This window comes from Anser cygnoides, chromosome 7, assembly GCF_040182565.1.
Source record: "Anser cygnoides isolate HZ-2024a breed goose chromosome 7, Taihu_goose_T2T_genome, whole genome shotgun sequence".
NCBI classification, from domain to species: Eukaryota; Metazoa; Chordata; class Aves; order Anseriformes; family Anatidae; genus Anser; species Anser cygnoides.
The window spans coordinates 7,530,974-7,543,165 of record NC_089879.1 but is presented as its reverse complement, the minus strand read 5'-3'; the positions used below and the strand labels follow the sequence as shown (position 1 = coordinate 7,543,165).

At 38.4% G+C, this 12,192-nt stretch overlaps 1 protein-coding gene across 2 annotated transcripts in view; it reads right to left on the bottom strand.

Moving 5' to 3' along the window:
- Positions 1–12,192, bottom strand: part of SHTN1 (shootin 1) — a 61,699-nt gene that overhangs the window by 30,326 nt on the left and 19,181 nt on the right. For both annotated transcript variants that reach the window (XM_067000165.1, XM_067000164.1), the window contains 5 exons: positions 11,166–11,260; positions 8,860–9,028; positions 5,927–6,024; positions 4,839–4,920; positions 2,701–2,795 (listed from right to left, as the gene is read on the bottom strand). In XM_067000165.1, the coding sequence (XP_066856266.1) occupies positions 2,701–2,795; positions 4,839–4,920; positions 5,927–6,024; positions 8,860–9,028; positions 11,166–11,260 (539 nt within the window). The remainder of the gene's footprint in view (positions 1–2,700; positions 2,796–4,838; positions 4,921–5,926; positions 6,025–8,859; positions 9,029–11,165; positions 11,261–12,192) is intronic.

The following is a 12,192-nucleotide window of genomic DNA, read 5'->3' as shown; positions in this document are numbered from 1 at the left end:
CAGACTCCGGAAGGACTTCAAGGAATGAAAAGCCTCAGCCGAAGAGCTACATTGTCAATCTGCCACAACAGCAGCCCATATTTTCATATTTCATTTATGCATATTTCCACATCCATAAATAATGGCACAAAAAAAAAAAAACATGTACTTGTTCATAAATAACCTGGATTTCTTTGGCATTGTACTTACCAGTTTGCCTGTTGGTTTGTTATTCAAATACTAAAAATACCTTAAATATCATCTTTCAAAATGTGTAGCTGTCTGAATATTGCAGTTATGAATCTGAACAAAGGCAACATTCTGGGCCCAGAGTATCAGATAATATTCTTTTATCACCTGAAAACCAACTTAACTATGCAATTACAAATTACTCACTTCTGAGAGATGTAAGACCTTTACATACAATTTTTTACTGCCGGTTAATGAACAGAAGCACGTCATTGTTCCCTACTTCAGAAGAAAAAGCCAAGCAACAGTAAGAGATGTAAAATAGATGTTGTAATAATGCATGCTAAATGAATGTGCTTAATTCTTAGAAATTTATTTTCTGAAAATAGCAGTTCTGCAGACATCACAGCCAACAAAAACTGCTAAAAAAATTAATGCCTGCACAGACCAGTAACAGTCTTGAAAAAAAACAAACAAAAAAAATGAATATTTAAACAACACAAACATTTTGCCTAAAAACGTTTAGTTGCTAATAAACGTGTCTGTTGTAAATAACTTCACTGAAATTTGCAGGTCTCTTTTTTACTTCTGAAAAAAAAACCCACAGTGAACCTTTGACCAAAATCTAAATGCCCCAATGGCACTGAAGCCATGGCCAAGGGAGATGTCCAGCTCTGCACAGATGAATTTGGGCTTCATCTCACAGAGCTCTGTAAAAGTGGAGTCTGGAGGAGATTGTACATACAGTCTCTGATTTCAGAAATCACTGCTCTTGAGCGATTTTTCTCTCACATCAATTGACTCTAACAGTGTTCTGCAACGTCCACCTCCATAGCCCAAATCAGAGTTAGTTTTAATAACTAGTAAATTATTTTCACTTCTATCGTTTCTTCTCCTCTTGGGAAAAAAATATGTCAGCTGTTTGAGCTTTGCTTGAAGTACAGTTCTATTTTTGACACATGGCAGAGATACTGACAACAGGCAGGAGACTGTAGGTATGGGTTTCCTGGAGGGTCACCGCAGTGGCCTTACAAAGGGGTGAACAGGGAAGTGCTGCAATAGGTGGAATAAGGAGAAAGAGAAGCAGTACCCTTGGCTCAGCTGCCGTGAAGTTCTTCAACCTCTGCACATGGCACAGTCAGAGAGAGCACATGGTGACAGAGCGAGCCAGAACAAGCAACATCTGGTCGACTTCCTCACCCCTTGCTTCCAGATTTTTTAATTTGTATACAGTTTATCTCAAACCCACAAAATGTTTTGTTTAAAATGTTGTTATATTATTCTATTCATACTCGAAGAAATCAAATAGCCAGCACAACACACATGATTAACAGAACACAATAAACACTTTCAGTGTTTTCTGTAGAGTTTCCAAATGAATATATGCCCTTGCTTACTGTCATTGACTGAATGCAGTTAGATGTACAGGAGTAATCAAATAAATATCTTTTTGTGAAAGAGAGAGAGGAAAAGAAAAAAAAAAACAGCAGCAGCAAAAACAGAAAGCACAAGAGCTCTCTACACAGACAAAGTTGACTTCCTGAAGGCTAAATATCTGTTTACTGGCAGCCCTGGTTTCAAAATCTGAAATCAGATATTTTCCTTATTTACAGTATTTCAATAATAATTACCTGTAATTTTGATGGATAATGGCTTTCTTTAAAAAACAGAGTTCCTTAAAAAGCAATTACTTAGGAAGTCCAACTTTTACTAAGGAAAACATTGTACACAGGGCACAGGTTAGAAAAGCTTGAAAACATAACCCAAGTACAGAGCTCTTGAAACCCAAACTGCAAACAGAAAAAGCATGAGGAAGAAAATAAAACAAAACATCCTTATAAATTTATCAGGCTTTGGTCTATCAACAGAATGAAAGAGTTTGGCAGCGTTTTCTGAGGCAAACAGCATCGCCAGCTAGAATTCATCTGTGGAATTGCTAACCATTCCATAATGCTATCCAGCACCTCTTTTCCTCTTTGGGAGTTCATACCTTTTTTAGCATACAGAAGTAATGTTTGTGTTTTTTTGTTTTGTTTTTTGGTTGGTTGGTTGGTTGTGTGCTTTTTTCCCCAACTAGAATGTTCTTTGCAATAGGTTATTCAAAAAACACATTTTAAATAAGTAGCCAAACTTGCATAAACCTCAAACAATACTGTATTTTGCACTTTTTTTTTTTTGTGAATTCACTTTTTTTTTCCAGGAAAAACAAAATGCTTTAAATTGTCTCAGTAGAAAGGCAACTCATCTTTCCCAGACCCAATCACTACTGAAATGTTGTAGCTGATTAAGCCCATAATAAACTTAAAGCCGCAATTTAAAAAAAGACAGAGGTAAGAGTACATGGATAATTCTGTAAAGCTTTATAAATTCTGTTGAAATAGTAAATCCATTTCACAGATGAAGTATGTGTGTTAGTTAAGTAGTGCGTGGAAATTAAAAGCCAATATTTCTACGAGAGCGAAGAACTGAAATCAAGTCAACTATGTTAGTAGTAGGGTTTTGGCCAGAGATCCCTTTTACTTAATTGCTCACCTCTTGGGCAAACGACTCTGCCTTCTTCCGTAGGTTCTTTTCCAGTTCAAAGTTTACATGAAGCTCTTCATATTCCTCCACGGCCAGCACAGACACTGTTCACAAGAATGAAAGAAAATCAGAATTAGAAGCAGAATGGATAACAAACCATCAAATAAGAAGAAAGTACTGCTTGATTTATCCAGATAGGCTGTGTTTCCCCAGTACCGTGAATCCTTGAACAAAGATATAACTTAGTTTTATGTTTCTGCATACAGCACACACTGCAATATTTATCCGTTTTGCTTTAAACCTCACTATACATACACACTACTTTATACCCGTGCATGCACATCATCGCCCCATGCACATCTGCACATACAGGTATTTTAACACTTGAAAAATCTTTTAGAATGTTTTTTGCCTACAATAGGATGTGATTTTCTTCCCCCTTCTTATGAAGCTTATAGGCTACATATTACCTACTACCATCTTAAAAAAAACACCAGAATATTTATAGCTTACAATTGCAAAATGAGAATTAAACAATATCTATATTTTTTTCTGGATAACTCTCACAGAATTACTATTTCTCATCACTGCTCTTTGAGATGTAATAAAGAGTACGTGACAACTGGGTGTCTAGAATAGTCTACCCAGAAAAGGGAACAGGTTCTCTATCCTAGGAAATCCAGGCAGGCATAAAAGTTCACTTTTTCTCCTCTTCCCTCTCCTGTTGCTCCAGGGTTGTTGACTCTTATTAGTGAATAGACTGACATATAAATAACATTTTCATCTGTATGGAGTGATACTTATGAGTCAAGGATCAAGTTACCTGTTCCAGTCGAGGAATAACTACAGGTAGAGAGAGCATCTTCTGGTGGAGCTCAAGCTCAAAACTCCAGTAACAGACACGAAGGTACCACAGATAGTATCTTGCTTACCTCTTTGGGCAACAGCAATCAAAGTCTCCAGAGAGCCTTGTTCAACCTACCAAGGTATTTTGGAGGCAACTGTATTTGCCTACCTGGTTTGAGGGAGGTTTGGCACATCCCTTTGCAAGAGATTTCAAGGGGCCTGAAGAAGAAAGCCGTGCAATCTTGCATTGCCTGTATTTAAACTGTGCTCACAAAAGCAAGCCTCACATGGGTGGCTAAAGCTAACTATAGGACATGCTTCCCCAAACTATTCCAAACACATCTCAGTCCAGATCAAGCATCATATACAAATTCTGTCTCACTGACTGCTTGTACTTTCCTAATAAGCTTTAGCTCTTACTGGCCAAAGACAGTAAGTCCAGAGTGATGCCATTGGATTTCTAACAGTATCTTACATAAGTTCCTTGCTTCTTTAGAAGCAAGTGTAACAACAATTTTTAAAGGTAAGCATAGGCCAGACAGTAGGATACACATCCCAGCCCATCTGACTCTCAAAATGATGGTTAAAAGAAACCACCACACTTACATTTAAGATAAATTCACCAACTCCGACTGTATGTATCAATTGCATAGCTCCAAGACAGCACCACATAGACACAGAATACAGTAGGTATCAAAAAGATACTTCAGTAACTCGTTTCAAGCATACAAAAAAATCTTGCTTTATGTTGCCAGCACATTAGGACCTAACCTTGTGTAACTCATCTTTTCTGGATAACAGGCAAACTTAAAACAAGGGGCTGTTCTTTTTCAGAAAAAATAAAACATTTCATTCTTCTGTGTCAGTTATCCAGTAGCAGCCTTGGCTGTTCCCTTTACCCAACAAAACTTTCAGAAACCCTTGGAAAAGTTTTGAGAGCTCTTTATTTTTCTCCCTGGGTAAGCAGGTAGAACACAACTGCAGAGCAACAACTTGAAAATAAATCAGAACGATTTCAGGCAGTGGGAATGTGTCTGCCCTATTCTGCTGTTTCTGCCACAGAGCAAAAAGTCTTCCTATTCTCCCATTCAACCTGCTATTTATACTGGCACATTTTCCTGGAGTAGAGACAGTCTAGAACAGTCCATGTGTTTACCCGGCATCTATAGCAATGAGACCAAGTGTCAGATCTGGACTATAGTCACTGTTCTGCAACATGTCCTTTGAACTATAACATAAAAACTCTGATATATCCTTTGCAGAATATTCAAACATTTACAAAACCTGCTGAGACCACACACCTCTGTTACATTTTTCCAACAGTTTTTGCTGCTTATTAACTTCTGTTGTCAAAACAGCCTTTTCTTCTTTCACTTTATTCACCTAGAAAATTATAAAGAACAAATTAAAAATAAGACTATTTTAATTAGTGGCATAAGGCATACAACACATTACACATTGCAAGCAACATTTCGCTTTCAGTAATTTTGTTTCTTAGGTTTAGCTTGATGTTAGTTTCCTGTGGGATAGGAAGAATTTTCACCCTAATTTACAGATCCCTATCACAGACAGCATTAAAAGGTTATGAACCAATCCTTCACACGGCACTCCCATGGTCCATTCTCACAGCACGTACCAGCCACAGCTACAAATGTAAAATCTTTTGAGTCTTTCAGGAGGAGGCACCATAGCACCTGGTTAAAAAGTTACTAGCTTGCCCTTGACTGCTTGCCTTTAATATAGACAGGCTGCTGGATTTTTTTGTTGTATTTGTGTTTTGTTTTTTTTTTTTTTTTTCCCTTCCCTGGGCTCTGTTCATTGTTCAAGAGCTGTCAGCTGTCTCTTTCTGAATGCAAGTGTTGCACAGACAGGAAGAACCACTAAGTCCTGATTTGCATCAGTACATGGCTTATCCAGTTTTCAAGAAGGAATGAAACTGCTGGCTCAAAAAGCCAATTTGCTGGTCTAATTGCCATGACAGGACACTGCCAATGGCTAAACTCAAGGATATGCTCAATGAAGTAGCAACAGTGATTAAACTGCGAATTCTCCAAAAATATTTCTTGCATTTGGATAGGTTTAAGGGGAAAAAAAATTGTACTGCAGGCTGATGGGTGAGAGGATGTCAGGAAGGGGAGATAATGAAAATATGGGCATTAGAACAGATTATGAAGAATCATCTGCCAGCAACAGCAGCAGATTGGGCTCTGACATAGAAGGCCCCTTCTAGATGTGTGCCCTAAGTGGTACCTCATATGGGCAGGCTGGCAGGACTTTCGATTAGATAGTATTCAATTAACTTCACAACTGAGTGTTTTTAGCAAAATTAGATACAAAAAGTACCAACTACACGCTAACGTGGTCTCGCCTTCCATGGTACAATACATACTTCTTCAATTACTTCTACAAGTTTGCACCTCAGGTTTTCCAGTTCAATGGCTAAGGTCTTCTTTTCCTCATGAACAGATATGATTTGATCTCGCAGCTCTGCAGTTTGAGGAAGGAAATGAAAACATATTTTTATTTTATTCTTGGAAGAAAACAACAGAAGAAATGTCAGAGCAGTGCAAGCACAATCAAGTACAAAACAACTGTATGCAAAGCATCAGATGCATTCACGGTGCATCCTCAATAATTTAGGAACTTCGCAGAAGTGTCAAGTAACAGATCTATCATCAGGCTCCAGTTTCAGATTTACTCTATTGAGGTAATGTGCCTTGTTCAGCACTGCCACCTTCATTTGCATTCTGAATGATTCATTTCATGCTATAACGGGGCCAATCCTGTCACCACAGAGTGTCCTCAGCCCTACTCAGGAGACTGTCACATCACAGAGACTCTGGTACTCAGGTAGCAGAATGCAATTTTTAATAGGCGTCCTTTAAAACAAAATAATGTACTTCAGTTCTTTTGGGATCATGAGTTCTCGTCGCAAGGGAAATAAACACAACAACAGGCAGTTAATACTTGGGAGGTTTCCACTGAAGAAATTGTCCTGAACAGCTGCCAATTTTTAGTCTTTGTAACATGTGAACAGAGTCAGAATATAACCTTTACTGATGGAAGAGCTAATGCTTGTAATTTTCCCCTCAGAATTTTTGTTCCTTAATTATCAAAATATGAAATAAATTAAATTCACAATGGAATAAACCATTTGATTATAATCACTTCTTAACAGGAGATCAGTTTGCATACATAATATATCAAGGTTTAGGTTAACAGAAAAACACCACAAAATATGAATTTATTGATATATATTAGCTTTCAGTAAGTGCTCTCATTCCCCACCTGCTTCCAGTATTTCATAGCACTGCTGTTCATTGAATACCAGCCACCAGTTAAGAAAATTGTTGCTAATCAATTGCAGATGACGACAACATACTGGATGTCATTTTGTTTGGTTTCAGATCTCCTAAATGTCAATTCCTCCTCCCCTCCCCTCCCCTCCCCTCCCAGTTCAGGAGCTTCAAATTTATTTTCCTCTCAATTAATGGCACAGACATTGAAAAGGAAAGAAAAATTCTTGTTCTCCCAGAAGATTCTTGAACCAAATCTTCTGTTTTACGGATGTGTGCTTTCCAGTGAAATTAATGGAAAAAAGATTCTGAAATTTATGGTAACTGGGTTAAGTCAGGCGCTACAGTACATATATCAACCTCAACATATAGAGAAGGAAGCGTATCCATACCAACTTGGGTAACACCAGAGAGCATCAAGGGGAGATTTGAAAACACCTCTTTCATTGCACGTGATCTCACGCTTCGCAGATAATCCTAGATGCTACCAGATTTTTCCCTCAAGACTAATGCCACACAGTTTGGCTTAGTCTGGGGACAGAGCCCTGATATTGCTTTTTGGTACATGTGGTCAGATCACTCTGCTACCATACATACACCCACTTTTCTCCAGGCACAGGAACAGAATATCTTTTCCTCTAGCAAATGGGATGCCAATGCTTTTAAAATACTCAGCACTTGTAAAAGTAGGACCATTAACATTTAATAATTGTGCTGGAGAAAGGAACAGAAGTCAAGATTTCTAAATCCTTTACAACTCCTGCCACATTTATTCTTTAATGAATGCTTCGGCAAGGCACAGACCATATACAGCAGAGCATTTCTTCAAATATTTTTCTCATTTGGTCCTGCTACCCTTCCTAACAACGTTGTCCTTTGACCTGCAGCCAGAATCTCTGCCCCTTCTAACAGTATCCTTGACATCTTTCTCCATTAAAAGACAGGAGGAACTCCAGAATCTTATTTGAGATTCGGATGGGTTGCATGATGTGGGTCACACCATTCTCTGCCTCCTTTCCTACACCTGGAGTACGTAAAATTGTTTATTATAAAAAGGTATACGACATCTTATTTCTTGGGTGTTCTGTGAGATTTACTGTTTTAGTTTTTTAACCATTTTTAAAATACTAGTGTTTGTTTTGTTTTTTTTTTTCAGTGATACTTTGTACTGCTTCACTGAGGCTACAACATTCAAACGGACAACAACCAACAAGGTCAGGTTGAGTTCAAGACATTTGTACTTGCACGGTGTTTGCTACTGTAACTTATTATTAAAAAAATGAATGTTTTTGCTTGTTTAAGTAAAACCATTTAATCTCTCTCTGTATCAGAATGAAGAATGTGTGCATTCCCCTTTTCTGGACACTGTGATATAGCAAGATATATACAAAAATCACAATAACTTCACTGTGAGGTTAGACTAGAAAGAAAGGCAAATTTTCTACTAACAAAACACAAATAGCCTATCAAAAAGAACCGAGAAATTTCTGCATATTGCACAGACTTCTCATAGCAGTGTACTTCCATGTTCCCAAGCTTTGCTGTTTTCCCTGGTACAACAGTCCCTTTCTAATTTGCTTGTTTGGCAGGAACTCTGGAATATGAACAAAGTTTGTGTATACAAAGGTACACAATGGCAATATCAATGGAGAGTCCTGCTTTACGATCTTTGAAATAGTGACACTACAATTGAAGTAAATACCGAGGTGACCTTGTCCTTCCGCTTACCTTTCACTTCGTTACGGACCTAAAGAAACGTTTCTTTTACCAACTCAGTAACGTTGAGCTCTCTTGGCTGCGTAGATCCCATTTTCCTGTAATTTACTTAGCAGGACAAATATCCATCATATACATTATGCATTATCACTACAGGCCTACCATGTCCTTACAGTCCTCCCTGGAAATCCTTTGATGTCCACTCTGAGAAGCCTGACACGGAGCCAGATGGATCTCTAGTCTCAGGCCAATGCAGCCATCCTTTAGAGCATGCCGGCTCTGGTGTTGTAGGCTCAGCAACAACGCTTACCTTTTATTTGCTGTTGACAACGCACAGAATTGCATGATCCAGAGTTGGCTTCTGTATCTGGGGCTGGATCTTCCTCATCAATGTTAATCTCTTCAGTGATAATTTCCGGGCCCAGTTTTGCCATATAAAGCATACTAATTCTTTTCAAGGTCTTGTTTTCTTTGTTCAGCTGAAAGTTCAGAAGTGCAAACAGTAAGAAGCTAGTTAGTCTATCTTTAGGCTGCTGTGCAAGGAAAAAAATAGCTTTTTTCACCCTTATTTGAAAGTGCTAGCAAACAAAGAGCAAGACAAAGTGACGTTTGCTTAAATGTTCCATTCAACATTAAAATGGTCTAAAGATGGGAAACTTCCCCTCTTTCTCCTCTGAAAAGGTTTGAATTCAACATGATACTTCAACTATGCCCTCCTTCCATCAGGGAAGACATATTCCTCTCTGGTACTTTTGACTAATAAGTACCCTGTATAGATTTAAATCAAATCAACTATCAAGTTTATTTAATGCTATGCTGCCTTTTTGATAGCTGCTTCAGCTCTGAACCCTTCAGCATGTACCAGTATCAACAAGAGCCCTAACTGAATGATCTGAACAAAGGGACTGTGCTCCTGAAAGCTCGTCTGATTTTGCCAGCTGTATCAACTGGTCACAGAAAATCAGCTTTTTTTGCTTATGAACTACAAATAATACACACTACAATTACACTTCCAATGTGGACAAAATTACTATAAAATTATTTCAGATTATTTTCAATTCTCAGGAGTTACTACCGTAAAGTCAAGATATGTAAAATGAAAGCTATACCACACACCAATTCCTTGTGTGTCAGACCACAAGCCAGAAACCACTCCAGGGTGGATGCTTAAGCACATGCCTGGTTGGTGGTTGATACAGAAGAGGTTTTATAATGTATTTCCACCTGGACCAAAGCACCAGGAAAAAACGAACAATGGGGATTGCTGCAAATGTTCACTCTCCAAATTTCTTTCGCTGCTCTGCATCTAGACACCCCACGTCTCAGCAGGCTCAGCATAATCTCAGGAGTGGTGAGGTGGGTGTTGGGGTGTCTGCCCACCCACCGGCCAAGCATTATCTGCATTCAGCTCTAAGAATGAGGTTCAATTTTCCACTAATGACATGCAACATATCCAGGTCAACGTGTAGTTCACAAGTCCAGCTTTTGCATTGAAATAAAACACATACTGAACGGTTAGGCTTGCCCTGAACTCTTGCCTGAGCAATCATCTTTGATTCTTTCCTCAGCCCCCTAACTACAGGAGGTTCATTCAAGAACTTCACCTCATTCCCAAAGAACAAAACGGAGCAAGTGGGCAGGGTGGTGTGGGGAACCTTACATGGTTTATGGCAACAAACAAATCCACTTTGGCAAAGCACCCCTAGGGGATAAAGCCAGTCTTGGAACTGCCCCTGGACCTCCATTACAGAAAAAGTGCAGAGAAGAAGAAAAGTTACATAAATACATTCATTTTCTTACTTAGATGCTGATTGTCTATCTTACGAATTCTAATATAGTGTCATTATGCAAACAATTAAGTAAATACCTCCAGAAAGTACATTGCTAATGCATCTAAATTAAAGTGATTTCTTGCTGGTGTGATTTTTACCATATCTAAAGATGTACTTTGGGCAGGGGATGGGGAGTGGGGGGAGGGAGAAGGCAGTCAGCATTGCTAATGAAATTTGGTTCAAAATTGCTGTAATCCATTTTCTGATGAAGTGGCTCAGATGCATTTTACACAACCAAAAATATATAACACAGAGATAAAAACATTCTTTAATAATAATGCACTTCTGATGAGATGGAATATAGAAAATTACACACTTGCTAAATTCATCAGACTAGACGCAATCAACAGAGCAGCGGAGGTCACCTTTCCCCTGCCCTTGCTTTGCTTTCATAAACAATCACCTGAAATGTAATGCAGTGGTTGACTTTTTCCATTTGATTTAGACACTGAAATGCTCATTATTGTTTTATATCTCACGCAGGACAGTTCTAAAACTTGTTTTCCATTTAACCTAAATGCATATAAAAACTAGATATCAGCAAGATGGTCCATGACTTACTGTTCCAAAATAGAAATTAAATTAAAATGGGTATTTTTCCCCCCCAAGGGCAGGAACTGTATTTCGCATCTCCCATATGACTTACAGTTTTTGCCACTTCAAAACAATTTCACAGATCTACAAGATTATGCAAAAACATATATGGGACATGCACACAATATCAAGTTTTAACAAAAAAAAAAAAAAAGGAAATCAGATGAAACGGAATCACCGTAGTTCTCACCTTAGAAGCCAAAGCCTCAGCACTTTCACGGCACGTCTTCTCAATTTCAAGATGATTCTGAATACAGTTTACTTCCTCAATAACCATGTGAGAAACTAGGAGGAGAATTTAAACATTAGTCAGTGTTTTCCTGCATTTGACACATGCATCCCATGATCAGAAATATTACATCTTTTTCTGTTAACCTTCTATGTAAAAATTTCAAACACTGGGAAGTACATAATTAGAACATCTGTACAGACAGAAATTGCTTTGAACACTGAATATTTGGATGGTTGCTTTAAGCAACTCTCTGAAGCCGTGCCTGCAGCCTTAGAGATGGAACTGGAGAATTGAACAAAAACTTAAGGAAGTAGACGGCCAACAGAAGCCTCCCTGGCCATCTTCATTTATTTCATTAACACCTGAAAAAATTATTTCATTAACATTTATTTCATTAACACTTGAAAAATTGTAGTCCTAAACTGGCGAAGTCCTAAGCTGTAGTCCTAAGTGGAGTCATATCATTAGGATTGCTCCTTAAGATTGCTGTAGTAATTCTCCTGAACATTTGGCATGGATGCAACTTTAAAAATATTGATGTTTTGATCTTCAGAAACAGCAAGATTAACTCAGTTTACAAAGATATTATTCTCACCTTCCAGTCCTCGGGTTTAAATAGTATTTTGAACATCATCACAGTTGCTGAACACAAGGCAGAAGAAAAGCTGCAGGATGGATGTACAGCACAGACCTAGGGCTTACTAGGAAACAGAGAAAGGAGTGACCGAAGCTTCTATACTTGTGATGCCTCATGCAACACGTGCTCCAAAGAATCAGTTTAAATGACTAGCACAGCCCTGCTCCTTCCCCTCTTTCTGCCCTATCAGCTTTGAAGCCTGCTGTAGCAGCTGGGGTATGCCCTGATGGACGCAATACTGATGGAAATTCAACACTGCTCGCACTGTATGACTTTTGACAACTTCAGCTGAACAACCCAAGTTCCACATTACCATATAGCTGTAGCGTCTCAATTGCTTATCTAAGG